We start from the raw sequence: 17,868 nt of genomic DNA, 5'->3' as shown, positions 1-17,868 counted from the left end.
ACCGGTACGATCTAACCGCCAAATTTCTCCGCGGATATGGACGACGTCTGCTTATCAAGGACGCACATGGGCGCCTCAACAAGTGGAATGACTAACTGTATGGGTCCAAATTTGGCAACCACGACCATTACCGAGTAGGACGAGGTACAAGGTTATCGTGATGTATCACCTAATGGTTGTCATGGGGAAAGGTAATCCCTGGGCGGTCAGTCGACGCATAAAGTCCACAACCGTGTAAACTTAGTGGGAGACAGCAAGAATATTCTTTTCGAATATGCTCTATATTGTACTTTTTAGGGTTTTTTGGGAGATTGTCCCTTATAAATAGGAAGGGTAAGTAAAGAAAAAGGAGGAGAACCGTTTGTAAAAGAATCATCTGAGATTGAAATAAAGAGCAATCTTGTTTATCAGAGAAGATCCTAAGATTCCCCAATCATCCCGTACTTATTCTCCCTAACACCGATTGCATCTGTGACGGTTCTACTTATACATTTACATCTTCGCATTTATGAGCATTTATTGGATTTGAATAGACTTATTATATTTTTCATCTTATTTACTCATTCCATCATTTGATCTAGATTCTACTGTGCTTGACTAAGATTAACCTCATCCTTATTATTAGTTATTTTTTGATGTCAAAACAATCATATGAATGAAGTTTTCACTCTTAATCAAATATCGTGAGTTTTAATTCTAAGAAGGAAGAAATTTATGGTTAAAACTCTTTAGTGAAACTTACACGACTTAAATTTGAATTAATTGGTTCAACGACAATTCAAATATCATAGAGATGGAATGAAATAAGCAATCAAGTCCGTCTGGACGGAGATCGAGAAAGCCCTATACTCGACCTACTTCCATCTTAAAGCATTGAAAGAAAGGCAGGCTATATGATTGTTCGAAGAAAAACAAAACAAAAATGTTTGAAAAGAAAAAGGAAGTGGACGACAATTGAGCAGTGTAACAGTAATAAGTTACTCAAATTCGTTCTCCCACACTCCCGCTTTTTACCAACTCGTAGCATTTTTCCCTGTCGCGTAAAGCAAAATTAATACTAACTCCCAAAACCACACCAAAGGAGAAAGGACAATCTCTTGAAAATCAGAAACGCCACATACACACATCACCCACCCCCACCCCACCCCCTCTCAACTCTTTCTCTCTCTTACTCATTCATTCCTGTCATCACCGGCCGCCGGAGAGGAGCTGTTCTACAATCCCGGCGAAGGATTTTGAAGACATGAGCGAAGACGCGAAAAGGACCGGAGGAGCTCCGGTGGCTAAGCCTACCTCCGATGATCGGAGAAGCTCCTCAGGTTCCGTTCCGTCTCCTATAGGCAAAAAAATCACCATCAAAAGTGCCGATATGAAACCTGATGTTCAAAAGGAGGCCGTCGACATTGCTATTGCTGTATATAATCAATTACAAGCATTTATGCGTTTGATTATTTTCTTCTCGTATTCTACTCCGAATTTACTATTATAGTTCTATGACTTTATGCGTTTTGTTTGTGCTTGTTTGTTTATGTGATTAGGCATTTGAGAAGTATAATGTAGAGAAAGATGTAGCTGAACAGATTAAGAAGGAGTTTGATAAGAAGTACGGTCCTACTTGGCATTGCATTGTCGGCAAAAACTTCGGTAAGGTTCGGAGGTTTTACATGATTTACTTAATGCAGCTTTTATAGAAGATATCAACTTTCATTGTTACTAGAATTAGCTGATAGGAAAATTATATGGTATGACAACTGAAACTTAATTTGTAGTATTTCTGTGATCTGATGGGATGATATGCATTATCTATCCGAAATGATGTGGATCTAGCACCTCACAAAGCCTTGTCTCGAGTTTCACCGAAAATAATTACTTATGCATGTTCAATGATTTGTGGATGGATCGTAAGAGGTATCACTAGGCGAGTTCTAAGCCTTGTTCGGATGGAGTTATTTGGTACCTATGCGTAGGAGGTAGCAAGTACCAGACTAAAGTTTGAGCTGTCGCGCAAGGTGGCTAAAATATCCACCCTTATAATAAAATTGATTTGTGGATGGATCTGATCTTCTTGTATTAGGTGATCTTTTCGAGGTCGCGTTGAAAAGCTTATCTAGAGAGGTTAAAAGGGAGGGGGGGGGGTATTGTCTTCTCTTTGGTGTTGATCCTATCCGAAAAAGGTCATAATGACTAATCTCTAATAATATAAAAATTTGTAAGTGCCATGGGTTTCAAGTTCAAATTTCCAGCAAGAGGCAATAAATCATTAGGTGATTTTCTTCTCATCTACTTAAAATTTGGTTGGGAGAGTTACCTGGTACCTGTATTAGGTGGAAGATAGTAACTACCCGGTGGAATAGTTGATGTAGCTGGCCCAAACACCATCATAATAAGAAATATTGTATACTAAAAGTGAGAAACAACATCATGGATTTGTAGTTACTTGAAAAAGTGCAACTGAAGGAACCTTTTCATGAAATTGTTCTAGTGTTTGTTTGATCTTTATATAATGAATATACCTTGTGATTAGCAATGGTCTTGCGAGAATGAGCATTAATGATAATGCGGTCATATGTGAGCCATTTACCTTTTTGTATGCTCTTGAAAGAAGCTCAAATGGTGGATGATGCAGCAGCGATTAGTTGGATGTGTCTAAACAAGTATCTCATTCAGTTCTGTACTTGTGAATAGCATATGGAAAGTGTCATGGCTTTGTGTTTCCCTTCTGTTTTTGAAGAGTACTCATCGAAAAAGCAGCAGATTTGCAACTATGTGTACACTAGGACAATAGTTTTGAAGCCTCAGTGTAAAATTTGAATATATTTACAATTGTATCAAACTAACGGTTACTTCTTTCATTTATTGATCTCTGCTGTTTTGACAGAGTCGTCAGTTTGGTAAGTGCTAAGATAATGATTTTTAACCTAAATTTTACTGTTTCTAGTGACCTTTCTAAAGCATCTGCACCTCCCGGTCTGTAAATTGTACTTGCTTGTTTTGAGTGGAAAATCTGCAGTTAAAGAAAGTATTCTTTGTTGGTTATCAAAAAGAAAAATTTAAAATAATAATTAAGAACGGTATTCTTTGTTGACTTGTAGTGGATATCATATTTTTTCCCCTGGATAACCAGACAATCACTTTTCTTTCTATGTGTCCTTTGGTCAATGTTAGTTGCAATGAGACAGTGGCCCTAGTTAATAGGAGTTCGCGAGTGACAAGTAACATTCAGCAAAAGCCAGAAAAGGCCAACCTTGTATATTACATGGACTGTTTGAAAATGAATTTCTTAGAGATTTGGGCTTGAAAGAAGAAATGAACGTGGAAATGTCTAAGATGTAGAACGTAAAAATTTGATCTCTATCAAGGCGTCTTATGTAAACTCATAGAACGTCTCTTTTCATGTAAGTTTATATTATCTGGAATGACCAAAAGTAGAAGTGAGTATTCAATTGCGGAAGCAAGAATACTGTATTTGTTTTCTTAGTCTTTGAGTAGACCGAAGTTCAACTATGGTCACTAACTGGACAAATTTGAGCAAGGTGTTGTTGGTATGTCAAAGCCATTTCAACCTATCAGATGCCTTCTTTCTGTCATGCTCGTTGGATAATGTTTGTCGGCACCCCTCTTACAGTTTCAGGTTTAGTGGTTTAGTTGGTCCCATGTCAGGTTCTGCTAGACAGTTTAACCCTCTTTCATGTGAAGTTCAAGGCAGATGAACTTTAAGAATGTATATACCTCCGGAGGTTGATGGCGATGAAAAAAGTTACGCCAGGTCTCTGGTGGTTAACAGTGAACTTATGCAGTAATAACACCAACCTGTTGCCAAGATCTCTTTGGTCTGTCTAGCTTTTATTTCGAATTGATTAACCTAAATTTTTTCATTCAGTGTTATAAGGGTGGAGGATGATAGATAGTGCTTATAGAGCTGTGGTCATACTGTAGAAAATGACTAAGCGTTGCAAATCACAAATTTTTCTGTGATAAAGGTTGGCTAAGTCATTCAAAAGAAGGAAAGACAGTCACCAGTTTGCTGCTTTGCCGTGTCATTGTTTTTGTAGTGCTGACAGGTTATAGAATTTGACAGAATGAAACTTGTACTGCTCATTATTCTTCAACAAATGTGTTTGCTTAGAAGGTTAATTATAATTGACTAGCTTGATTTACAGGTCATTTTGCAATTAGAGTGGTGATATTTGTGCTTTGTCTCTTGTAGGCTCTTATGTGACTCATGAGACAAATCACTTTGTCTACTTCTATTTGGATTCAAAAGCTGTTCTTCTGTTCAAATCTGGCTGAGCTTGGTATTGATATAGATGGAAAAGCTAATGAGACTTCGGCGGATGATGATGCTATATTTTGCCTTTGCACGTATTCTTTTGATAATTCCAAGCTGCAACTATTTGGTGAAAATTCTTGTACCTGTATATTCCTGTTTTTACTTTGTGTAAACAATTCTAAACTTGATCACATTGTTCTTTAAGTTGTACGTTTATGCTTGATAACTTGAGGCAAAACAGAAACTATGGGTTTATTGAGTGGCGAGAAAAGCCAGTGGTCAGTTTCAGACTAAGCGCTGAAGATTTTTAGCACAGTAAGACTCTTAAACTTTGTGTTACAGAACTATTGGCTTAGAACTTTTAAGAGTAGTATTTGATCATATGATTAAGGTTTTGTCTAGTGGGAAGGGTCATCACTTTGGTAAAGCATTTGGCAATCTCGCGAGAAGAATGAAAAACTTCTAATATCTGGTGAAAGGCTTGATTTGGAAATGGTGGTTGTTTATGGCACTTATATCCCTCTCTGCTGTGTCAAACAAATTCCTCAGTCCTCATATTTAAGTCCTAAAGGTGGATGAGAACCAAGTTACTGTGTATTTTCAGGTCAACCATTCATTTTGACTGGAGTAGGGGAGGTCTAATAGAGGATTCTAACTTGTACAATGTGGCTTGAATTTGGGCTTGTGGTCATTGGATTGTCCCTGAGATTGTACGATTTGTTTTTATGGGAAATAAAGTGATTTTGGCTTTTAATTTATAGGAATTAAAAGCCACCAAGGTTTTTCAATCGCTGCTATTGGAGTGGTGTGATGGCCATTGGCCACTCCCATACTTTGAATACGCCCCTCTTGACATTTACCATTAGCAGGGTAAAACTTTAGAAATTTACTTGCATTCAGTGTTTACACTAACCTAATGAATACATGGCATGTCTTCATATACATTTTTTTTACTATATCATAGTTAATTAATACATATTCTCACTTTAATTTATTGCTTAATCATGATAAATTAGTCTGATGTGGGGTAAATATAATGTGCTTTCTCTCTCTCTCTCTCTCTCTCTCTTTTTTAATTTTATTTCTTTCACACCACATACATAACAAGAGAAGAATGAAGGTCCATTCAAGCAACAGTCACCTTTGATCTCTGTCGTTTTGCAATTGCGGGTCAAGTTGTATCTTTTTAGCCTCTGTTTTCTTACTGGGATCAAATAAGTTGTTGAAGAAAATTTACTTCTTAGCTTTTGAAAGAAATTAACAAATAAGGAATTTCTTCCTCTGGCTTCAAGTATGTTACTCTTGAAAAGCAAAGAAAAGAAATTAGAAAAGATATAACTAGCTTTAATGATAACATTGGTTTTGTTTGGCAGAATTTAAAGGGAAAAAGGCACCAACGTGAGATGTTTACCTGTGGTGATTTTACTTCCAAAAAGATTATAATAAGTAATTAATAGTTCAAACAAAATGGTACTTTTGGTTAAAGCAAAAGTTGTAAGTTGTGTTAAAAAAATAACTACTCTCTATCTGACTATATGTGTTTGAAAAAAAAAAAATCTGATTATATGTGATACTATTTGATAGGACATGAACTTGAGATACTAATTTAAATTGTATAATGTGTTCCTCACGAAGACTGAAGAAGAAAATATCAAATAAAATAAAATAAATATCCACAAAAGATGCTCCCTATGTTTTTATTTTATGTGGCATTCTTTCTTGTTAGTTCGTTCAAAAAAGTAATTTTTTTTATATTTGAAAATAATTTAACTTTAATTTTTTTATTTAATCCTTAATATTATGCTATAAAAATATCATAAAAGATTTAACATTATAAATTTGGCAAAATGCATAGTTTACCCATCAACCTTGTAGACAAATCCTATTACACACCTAATAAACCCGGGTAAACTTTTACACATCCATCCTTTCCCAAGTGTGTCTAAACCCAGCCCCCCCCCGGCCCCGGCCAAGTTGCCCAGGACTTTGTACGTGTAAAACCCCAACGCAAGAGCGCGTGGAAGTCTTTATTAAAAAGTAGCTGACAAATATCACCGGTCCAGAATCGATCTTAACGGCTCTTTTGGCTCTTTCATTAAAATGGGTCTTCAAGACTCAACCCGTGGGTAAACTATAGTGCAACCCTCGATTTTTCTCTTCTTGCCATTAGCTTCAAAGATTTTTCTTCTTCTTCTTCAATCTTCTTTATCCTGTATAATTCATCTTTAAATTAGAGTGTATTTGTCAATCTTGAACCCTTTCTTTGATTTTTTTTCCTAAAATTGAAAATCTTTGTTGTCTAATGCGTAATTTTAAGCATATTTGTTGCTGTGGTGAAGAAGCCGTGCTTGTAATTTCATGGAGCATCGATAATCTCGATCATCGTTTTATGGCTGTAAATTTTATGAGGTAAGATTAGTATTAAGAATCTTGTTCAATTAATTTTTTTGAGTTTTTAATACTGAAATCTTCTTATTTCCAGAAGGGTCGTAGTACGGGGTGTAATTTTTTTGTATGGTTTGATCCCCTACTTCGGAGCACTTAAAAGGTGTTATCTTAGGGCTGTTTTGTCACGACCCGAATTTCTCACATTCGGTACCGTGATGACACCTAGCATTGTACTCGCTAGGCAAGCCAACGTCACAGAATATTATACCTTTTTCCTTTATCCTTTTATAATTAAAATTTAACAAAAACTAAATCAGCGGAAATAAAAGCGAAAGTACATAATTTAACTAATTAATCATATACTATTAACGAAATCCGAAATAGATACCACCCATAATTTGGTGTCACAACTCACGAACATTCTATGAATTCTACAAGTAATGGTTTGAAAGAAATATATCTGCCTCGAAGAAAGAAAGACAGAAACAAAGTAAAGATAGGAGGGGACGCCAGGGCCTGCGGACGCCTGCAGGTCTACCTTGGGTCTCCTGAATGTAGAATCAATAACCGACCTCTCAATCAGCCACTACCAACTCCGAAATTTGCACAGAAAGTACAGAGTGCAGTATCAGTACAGCCAACCCCATATACTGGTAAGTGCCGAGCCAAACCTCGACGAAGTAGTGATGAGGCTACGGCGGGGCATACCAATATATAACCTGCAACAGTTTATACTAAGACAGAAAGGAATTGCAGAATGAAATATAACAGTAACTTACATTAAGCAAATACGGAACCGAAGCTTTCTACCAATACTCAGCTATAACCAATCCTTAAGAGAGTTTCAACACCACAATAATGAATCTCAACAGAAAAAGAATACATAAATAACACTTGATGCGGCGCGCATCCCGATCCCACTATATAATCAATAACAATATAAACATTCACCCTTATTGCTCCTTGTTGCGTCGTGCAACCCGATCCCATCAGTCCACCCTTATTACTCCTCAACACATATCACCCTTATTCCTCATATTGCGGCGCGCAACCCGATCCCACATATCCACCCTTATTACTCCTTGTTGCGGTGTGCAACCCGATCCCACCAGACAATCACATTTCACCCTTATTCCTCCTGTTGTAGCGTGCAACCCAATCCTAACATATCAGTATCAATCACAACACAAGAACATGTTTTTCACAATTTAACTCAAAACCTTCCACAATATTTATACCTCAAATTATAACAACGGGAGGTCTATGCCATTACGAAACTTCAACAGTTAATACTACATAGCGAGACCAACCAAAGTGTACCATGAAGCACCAACAAACCAACTTCAACCAACAAGGTAATAACATGAAACTACGAAATAATTAATACTTCAATAGAGAAAACAACAGTTAACATGAAGCAATTAGACATGAAAACATTTATGAGCAAGTAGCAATTAAGACAGGAAATAATATAATAGGAAATGAGGAAGGGAACAGGCTAAAATGATAATTTGGTGGCACATAGGTACTCGTTACCACACCTATACGCCACACACATGGAATTTCACATAACAATTAAGTCTGGGATCCCTAATCCCTCAAGTCGAAGTTAGACCAAACACTTACCTCAAGCCAACGTGTATTCCAAAGCTCAATTACCACTTTACCTCTCGATTCTACCATCAATCCACTCGTATCTAGTCATAATTAACTTAATAACATCAATAAATGCTAAAGAAATCAATTCCAATGCAAAATTATAGGTTTTCCAACATTTTCCCCCCAAAGTCAAAATCTGACCCCGGCCCGCCTGGTCCAAACTCAAAATTCGGACCAAAACTCGATTACCCATTCACCCCCGATCCCGAATATACAATTGGCTTTGGATTCCGACCCCAAATCGAGGTCTAAATTCCTAATTTATAAAAATCCCTAATTCTACCCAAACCCCCAATTTCTACCATAAAAATCTTAGATTTTTGGTTGGAAATTCATGAAATGTGATGGGAAAGTGAAGAAAGTGGGTTAGGATCACTTACCAAAGTTTTGGGAAAGATTTTATCTTGGGAGAATCGCCTCTAGGGTTCTAGGATTTGGAAAATGTGAATAATGGGTGAAAATCCCGTCTAAGTTATGTTTTGAACAGTTGCAGGTATCACATTTGCGATCCAAGTTTCGCAAATGTGATCTTGCAAATGCGGTCGTAGCTTCACAAATGTGAAGGTTGGCCTGGCCTGCTGGCATCGCAAATGCGAACCAGTGTTTGGAAATGCGGCCTCCGTTCAAGTCGCAATTGCGTAATGAGCTTCGCAAATGCAAAGGTCCCCTTCCCAGCCTTCTGATCGCAAATGCGAAATAACTCGTATTTGCGAGCCAGACTTTGCAAATCTGAAGTCTGCAGACTTGAAGCACACCGGCAAAATTCCTTAAGTCCAAATCACTCTGTAGCCTATCCAAAACTTACCTGAGCTCTCGACGCTCCAAACCAAACATGCACACAAGTCTAAAAATATCATACGGACTTGCTCATGCGATCAAACCGCTAAAGTAACACTTAAAACTACGGATTTAGCATCAAAATCAATGAAATTCTCAAGAACACTTAAAGTTTCTATTTTCCCAACTGAGGGTCCGAATCATGTCATATAAACTCCGTTTCTCACCAAATTTCACAAACATGGTCTAGATATCATATTAAAACTGTACCGGACTCCGAAATCAAAATACGGTCCCGATACCAACAAGATCAAACATTATTCAATTTCTAAAAACCACTATCTTTTCAATTTAACAATTTTCCTCAAAAATTCATTTCTCGGGCGAGGGACCTCGGAATTCGATTTCGGGCATACACCTAAGTCCCATATTTTACTATGGACCCTCTGGGACTGTCAGAATACGGGTCCGGATCCGTTTTCCCAAAATGTTGACCGAAGTCAACAAAAATTATCTTTTTAAGCCAAAAATTATCATTTCTTAAAGTTTTCACATAAGGGCTTTCCGGATACACGCCCCGACTGTGCACACAAATCAAGGAGAGATGAAATGAGGTTTTCAAGGCCTCAGAACATGGAATCAGATTCTAAAACAGAAGATGACCTTTTGGGTCATCACATTCTCCATCTCTAAAACAACCGTTCGTCCTCGAACGAACATAAAAAAGTACTTGAGTCGGTGAAAAGATGGGGATATCTGCTCCGCATACCGAACTCTGACTCCTAGGTAGCCGCCTCAACAGGCTGACCTCTCCACTGCACACGAATCGAAGGATAACTCTTCGATGTCAACTGACGAACCTGCCGGTCTAGAATGGCTATCGGCTCCTCCTCGTAGGTCAAATCCTGGTCCAACTGGACAATGCTGCAATCTAACACGTGGGATGGATTGCCATGATACTTTTGAAGCATGGACACATGAAACACTGGATGCACTACTGATAAACCCGACGGCAACGCAAGTCTGTAAGCCACCTCTCCCATTCGATGAAGGATCTCAAAATGCCCGATGAACCTAGGTCTTAGCTTGCCCGTTTTCCCAAATCTCATCACGCCCTTCATGGGCGACACTCGAAGCAACACTCTCTCTCCGACCATGAATGCCACATCACTAACCTTACGGTCGGCATAACTCTTTTGCCTGGACTGAGCTGTACGAAGTCTATCCTGAATGATCTTAACCTTATCCAAGGCATCCTGTACTAAATCAATACCCAACAACCGAGCCTCCCCTGGCTCAAGCCACCCAACGGCGATCGACACCGTCTATCATATAATGCCTCACACTGAGCCATCTAGATGCTCGACTGATAGCTGTTGTTGTAGGCAAACTCCGCTAATGAAAAAAACTGGTCCCAAGAACCTCCAAAGTCAATAACATAGGCGCGAAGCGTATCCTCCAAAATCTGAATAGTACGCTCAGACTGTCCATCCATCTGAGGATGAAATGATGTGCTCAACTCGACCCACGTACCCAACTCACACTATACTGCCCTCTAGAAATGCAAGGTAAACTACGTACCTCGGTTAGAAATGATAGACACGGGCACACCATGAAGACAGATGATCTCACGGATATAGATCTCTATCAACCGCTCCGAAGAATAGGAAACAACCATCGAAATGAAATGCGCTGACTTAGTTAGCCTATCCATAATAACCCATACTGCATCGAACTTCCTCTGAGTCCGTGGGAGTCCAACAACGAAGTCCATAGTAATACGCTCCCACTTCTACTTAGGAATCTCAATTTGCTGAAGCAAACCACTAGGTCTCTGATGCTCGTACGTTACCTGCTGACAATTCGAACACCGAGCAACATATGCAACAATATCCTTCTTCATCCTCCTCCACCAATAATGCTGCCGCAAGTCCTGATACATCTTGGTGGCGCTCGAATGAATAGAATACGGATAACTATGGGCCTCCTCTAGAATCAACTCACGAAGCCCATCCACATTAGGCATACAAACATGACCCTGCATCCTCAAAACTCCATCATCTCAAACTGTAACCTGCTTGGCACCACCATGCCGCAGTGTGTCCCTAAGGACAAGCAAATGGGGGTCATCATACTACCGATCTCTTATACGCTCAAATAATGAAGACCGAGCGACTATACAATCTAGAACACGGCTAAACTCAGAAACATCCAGTCTCACGAACTGATTGGCCAAAGCCTAAACATCCAAGGCAAGCGGTCTCTCACCGACTGGAATATACGCAAGGCTACCCATACTGGCTGACTTCCTAATCAAAGCATCGGCCGACACATTGGCCTTCTTGGGATGATACAAGATGGTGATATCATAGTCTTTCAATAGCTCCAACCACCTTCTCTGCCTTAAATTTAATTCCTTCTGCTTGAACAAATACTGCAAACTCTTATGATTCGTGAACACCTCACATGACATGCCATATAAATAATGCCTCCAAATCTTTAGCATGTGAACAATGGCTGCTAGCTCCAAATCATGAACCGGATAATTATTTTCATGAATCTTCAACTATCGCGAAGCATATGCAATAACCTTGCCATTCTGCATCAACACCGCACCAAGTACAATATGAGATGTGTTACAATACACTGTATATGGCCCTGAACCTGTGGGCAATACCAACACCAGCACCGTAGTCAAAACTGTCTTGAGATTTTGAAAGCTCGCCTCACACTCGTCGGACCACCTGAACAGGGCACCCTTCTGGGTTAACCTGGTCATCGGGGCTACTATGGATGAAAACTCCTCCACAAACCGATGGTAATAACTCGCCAAACCCAAGAAAATCCGGATCTTTGTAGATGATGTGGGTCTAGGCCAATCCTTGACTGCCTCAATCTTCTTAGGATCCACCTGAATACCCTCTGCTGATACAACGTGACCTAAGAAAGCAACTAAACTCAACCAAAACTCATATTTCGAAAACTTGGCATATAACTAGCTATCTCTTAGAGTCTGAAGAATGATCCGAAGATGCTGCTCATGATCCTCTCGGCTGCGAGAGTAGATCAAGATATCATCAATGAAAACAATCACAAAGGAATCCAGATAGGGCTTGAACACCCCATTCATCAAATCCATAAATGATGCTAGGGATGTCAAGCCAAATGACATTACTAGGAACTCATAATGCCCATATCGAATCCGAAAAGCTATCTTAGGGACATCGGATGCCCTAATCCTTAACTGATGGTAGCCAGATCTCAAATCAATCTTCGAAAACACTTTGACACCCTGAAGCTGATCAAATAAATCATCAATCCTCGGCAATGGATACTTGTTCTTGATGGTGACTTTGTTCAACTACCGATAATCTATGCACATCCTCATAGATCCATCATTCTTCTTAACAAACAGCACTGGCGCACCCCAAGGCGAGATACTGGGACTAATAAAGACCTTATCAAGCAAGTCTTGCAACTGCTCCTTCAATTCCATCAACTCTGGTGGGGCCATGTGGTACGTCGGAATAGAAATGGGCTGAGTGCCCGGAGACAAATCGATGCAAAAGTTAATATCCTTATCAGGAGGCATCCCTAGCAGGTCTGCAGGAAACACCTCTGGAAACTTCCGAACAACTGGCACAGAATCCATAGAAGGAACCTCAGCACTCGAATCACGAACATATGCCAAATAAGCCAAATACCCCTTCTCGACCATACACCGAGCCTTCATATAAGAGATAACCCTGCTGGTAGAATGACCAGGAGTCCCTCTCCACTCCAATCGAGGCAACCCCGACAATGCTAAGGTCACGGTGATAGCATCCTAGGAAGCTCAAATCTATTCAAGGACAAAGATGAAGCTTTGGAATCTCAAAGAGGGCCTTTAACAAGATCTCAAGCTAAAAAGTTGCAAAACAAGGTCATTAAACTTCAGGAACGATCAAAGAAGTTGTTAGTTGGGAGGAATATCTTAAGGATATGAGTTATCTAGGTGTTATAATTATTTTATGGCCTAAATTCATGTCTAACAAGAGGTGGATTAGATACCTTAAAGATAGATTGAATTCAAAAAAGAGTTTCTTGAATTCAAGAAGTCTATTCTTGAAGTTGAATCCTAACAACAACAGTTAGCTAACAAAGAACAAATCGCCTTTGGTAGAGAATTAAAAACAAGAGATAGATTGTGAAACATGACCCTTTAGAATAACAAGAACAACAATAAGCCTAAACTTATCACCTTTCTTGAATACCGAAACTCTTTCTTGAATTCAATCTATCTTTAATTTTCTATCCTTTTTTTGTTTCTTTATTTTCTTTTAGCTTCCGCATGTTTCTTGATTTTCTTATTTTTTCTTTAGTACTTCTTAAATCCCCGACCGTGTTATTATTACACGGTCTTGGGATGACAACCCAATATAGTATGATAAGGTGATAGCCAATCCATCCCCAAAATGACATCGAAATCCATTATATCGAGATGTACGAGATCTACACTAGTCTCAAGACCCCTAATAACAACCACACACGAACGATAGACACGATCTACAACAATAGAATCCCCTACCGGTGTGGACATATATACATGAGCACTCAAAGAATCAAGAGGCACAACCAAATATGAAGCAAAATAAGAAGACACATAGGAGTATGTAGACCCTGGATCAAACAGAACTAAAATAGATCTACTACAAATCGAAACAGTACCTATGATAACAAGATCGGAGGACTCAGCCTCAGGCTTGGCTGGAAACATCGGGGCTGGGGCCCACCACTCTGAACCATATCTCTAGGACGGCCTCCTACTAGCTGGCCTCCACCTCTAGCGGTCTGGCCTCCACATCTAACGACCTGACCTATACCTCTAGCGGGTTGACCCCTACCTCGGGCTCCCAGACCCCTACCTCTAAATGGCTTGGCAGGCAATGCCAGAATCATGGCACGTGAACTCTGCTACTGCGACTGAACACCCATTAATCTCGGACAGGTCCTCCGGATGTGCCCATACTCACCATACTCAAAGCATCCATCTGAATACTGCGGCTGAGGAAACTGAGACTAACCTTGATGGGCCGGTTGGCCGTGATAATAACTCTAAAGAGGAGGTGCTCTAATGGGAGCTGGTGGTGCACTATAAGTTGGATGCCCTAAAGGAGGTACATAAGGACCACGACCCCCTGAAGCTCCATGGAATGTCTGAAGTGCTGAATGAAACGGCTTGGGATGATGGCCTCTACCAAAAGTACCCCGACCTCTAGATAAGGTCCCACTGAATCCACCAGAGTGACGAGGCCTCTTATCAGACCCCTGACCACTCCCTTGAGCTAAAACCATCTCAACTCGTCTGGCCACATTGGCTGCATCCTGAAAAGAAATCTCACTCCCTATCTCCTTAGCCATCTGCAATCTGATAGGCTAAGCAAGTCCCTCAATAACCTCATCACCCTCTCTCTCTTGGTGGGAAGTATAAGAAGAGCATGATGGGCCAAATCAACAAATATGGTCTTGTATTGCGTGATAGTCATAGAACCCTGCTGAAGGCGCTCAAACTGCCTCCGATAGTCCTCTCTCTGAGTGATGGGAAGATACTTCTCCAAGAATAGCTGCGAAAACTGGTCCCAAGTGAGAGCTGGTGACCTAGGTGGCCTGGCCAAACAATAATCCCTCCACCATTTCTTGGAGGAACCTGATAGACGAAAAGCAGCAAAGTCAACCCCACTGGTCTCCATTACCCCCATGTTCCTTAGAACCTTGTGACAACTGTCCAAATAGTCATGGGACTCTGAAGATGTACTGCTATAGGTAGTAGTGAAGAGTTTGGTAAACCTGTCCAATCTCTATAAGGCATCAGAAGACATAGCTGATACATCACTGGTCTGTGCTACAACACCCGGCGGGACTACCCCAACTGGCTAAGCTGCTAGAGTCTGAAACTGGGGAGTCATTTACTCCGGAGTGTGAGTAGCAGGAGTCTGTGCTCCTCCCATATCCTGAGAGATGGCTGGTGCTACAGGAAGTATGCCGGCCTGAGTAACACTCTCCATAAGGCCCACTAGATGAACCAAAGCATCCTGAAGTACTGGGGTAGCTATGAACCCCTCTGGAACCTGAGCTGACCCTGCTGGAATGGTCTGGGTCGGAACCTCATCATCAAACTCTACCTGAGGCTCTATTGTTGGTGCTGCTGCTCGAGCTCTGGGCTGGGCCCTACCCCTACCTCGGCCTCTAGCATGGCCTCTGCCTTGGCCTCTAGCATGGCCTCTGCCTCATCCTCTACCCCTCGTAGGAGCTGCCACTAGGGGCTTGGGCTGCTGATTAGCTGATGAAGTGGTACGTGTTCTCGCCATCTGCGAAAGAACAGAGTAGAGAGTTCAATTAGCATTGAGAGATCAAACACACAACAGAGATGAATAGAGGTGAAATTGTTCCTAACTCTGTAGCCTCTAGGGGATAGGCACAGACGTCTCCGTACCGATCCCTCAGACTCTACAAAACTTGTCCGTGAATTGTGAGACTTAGGCAACCTAGTGCTCTGATACCAACTTGTCATGACCCAAATTTCCACCTTCGAGACCGTGATAGCGTCTAATATTGCACTCGCTAGGCAAACCAATGTTACAGAATATTACACCTTTTTCCTTTATCCTTTTATTATTAAAATTTAACTAAGACTAAATAAACGAAAATAAAAGCGGAAGTACATAATTTAACTAATTACTCATATACTAGTAATGAAATCCGAAATAGATACCACCCAGAATCTGGTGTCGCAACTCACGAATATTGTATGAATACTACAAGTAATGGTTTGAAAGAAATACATCTATCTCGAAGAAACTAAAACAGAAATAGAGTGAAGATAGGAGGGGTTGCCAGGGCCTGCGAACGCCTGCAGGTCTACCTTGGGTCTCCTGAATGTAGAATCAGCAACCGACCTCTCGATCAGCCACTACCAGCTCCGAAATCTGCACAGAAAGTACAGAGTGCAGTATCGGTACAACCGACCCCATGTACTGGCAAGTGCCGACCCTAACCTCGACAAAGTAGTGACGAGACTACAATGGGGCATAACAATATATAACTTGAAACAGTTTATACTAAGACAGAAAGGAATTGCAAAATGAAATATAACAGTAACTTACATTAAGTAAATACAGAACCCATGCTTTCTACCAATACTCATCTATAATCAATCCTTAAGAGAGTTTCAACACCACAATAATGAATCTCAGCAAAAAAAGAATACATAAATAACACTTGATACGGCGCGCATCTCGATCCCACCATATAATCAATAATAGTATAAACATTCACCCTTTTTACTCCTTGTTGCGGCGTGCAACCCGATCCCACAGGTCCACCCTTATTACTCCTCAATACATATTACCCTTATTCCTTCTGTTGCGATGCGCAACCCAATCCCACTTGTCCATCCTTATTACTCCTTGTTGCGGCGTGCAACCCGATCCTACCAGACAATCACATTTCACCCTTATTCTTCCTGTTGTGGCGTGCAACCCAATCCCAACATATCAGTACCAATAACAACACAAGAACAAGTCTTTCACAATTTAACTCAAAACCTTCCACAACATTTATACCTCAAATTATAACAACGGAAGGTATATGCCATAACAAAACTTCAACAATTAATACTACACAGCGAGACCAACCAAAGCATAACATGAAGCACCAACAAACCAACTTCAACCAACAAGGTAATAAAATGAAACTACGAAATAATTAATACTTCAATAGAGAAAACAACAGTTAACATGAAGCAATTAGACATGGAAATATTTATGATCAAGTAGGAATTAAGACAAGAAACAATATAATAAGAAACTGGGAAGGGAACAGGCTAAAATGATAATTTGGTGGTGCATAGGTACTCATCACCACACCTATACGCTACACACATGGAATTTCACATAGCAATTAAGTCGGGGATCCCTAATCCCTCAAGTCAAAGTTAGACCAAACACTTACCTCAAGCCAACGAGTATTTCAAAGCTCAATTACCACTTTACCTCTCAATTTCACCACTAATCCACTCGTATCTAGTCATAACTAACTTAATAACATCAATAAATGCTAAAGAAATTAATTCCAATGCAAAATTATAGGTTTTCCAACATTTTCCCCAAAAGGTTAAAACCCGGCCCCGGGCCCGCTTGGCCCAAACTCGAAATTCAAACCAAAAACCGATTATGCATTGACCCCCGAGCCCGGATATACAATTGGTTTTGGATTCCGACCCCAAATCGAGGTCTAAATCCCCAATTTATAAAATTTCCTAATTCTACCCAAACCCCCAATTTCTACCATAGAAATCTTAGATTCTTGGTTGGATATTCATGAAATATGATGGGAAAGTGAAAGAAAGTGGGTTAGGATCACTTACTAAAGTTTTGGGGAAGATTTGGTCTTGGGAGAATCGCCTATAGGGTTCTAGGATTTGAAAAATGTGAAGAATGGGTGAAAATCCCGTCTAAGTTATGTTTTGAACAATTGCAGGTATTGCATTTGCGATCCCAGGTTCGCCAATGCGAACTCGCAAATGCGGTCATAGCTTCGCAAATGCGAAGGTTTGTCTGGCCTGCTGACATCACAAATATGAACCGGTGTTCGCAAATAAGGCCTCTGTTCAAGTCGCAATTGCGACAATGAGCTTCGCAAATGCGATGCTCACATTCGCGAGCCATACTTCGCATTGCAGACCTGAAGCAACCAGCAAAATTCCTGTCACGACCCAAAACCCGACCCATCGTGAA

The 17,868-nt window shown here is 40.3% G+C and overlaps 1 protein-coding gene across 2 annotated transcripts; it reads left to right on the top strand.

Moving 5' to 3' along the window:
• The first annotated feature begins 979 nt into the window (after positions 1–979).
• LOC107787661 (uncharacterized) lies at positions 980–4,564 on the top strand. 2 transcript variants are annotated; one of them, XM_016609264.2, is made up of 3 exons: positions 980–1,414; positions 1,539–1,644; positions 4,208–4,564. In XM_016609264.2, the coding sequence occupies exons 1-3, from the start codon at positions 1,244–1,246 to the stop codon at positions 4,288–4,290; spliced, it is 360 nt and encodes a 119-aa protein (XP_016464750.1). In that variant the 5' UTR covers positions 980–1,243; the 3' UTR covers positions 4,291–4,564. The 2 variants fall into 2 exon arrangements, with proteins under 2 accessions (XP_016464750.1, XP_016464751.1); XM_016609265.2 differs by having other exon boundaries at positions 986–1,414; positions 1,539–1,649.
• Positions 4,565–17,868: the final 13,304 nt, after the last annotated feature.

This window comes from Nicotiana tabacum, chromosome 7, assembly GCF_000715075.1.
Source record: "Nicotiana tabacum cultivar K326 chromosome 7, ASM71507v2, whole genome shotgun sequence".
NCBI classification, from domain to species: domain Eukaryota; kingdom Viridiplantae; phylum Streptophyta; class Magnoliopsida; order Solanales; family Solanaceae; genus Nicotiana; species Nicotiana tabacum.
Note: the sequence above shows the minus strand (reverse complement) of the source record. Positions and strands in the feature narration are given on the sequence as shown.

What these genes read in the sequence shown, in the direction of transcription:
- LOC107787661 (XM_016609264.2), top strand. Translation starts at nt 1,244, where the DNA reads ATGAGCGAAGACGCGAAAAGGACCGGAGGAGCTCCGGTGGCTAAGCCT. An exon ending in CCGTCGACATTGCTATTGCT is followed by an intron (nt 1,415 to 1,538) that starts GTATATAATCAA and finishes TTATGTGATTAG; the next exon opens with GCATTTGAGAAGTATAATGT. An exon ending in CATTGTCGGCAAAAACTTCG is followed by an intron (nt 1,645 to 4,207) that starts GTAAGGTTCGGA and finishes TGTCTCTTGTAG; the next exon opens with GCTCTTATGTGACTCATGAG.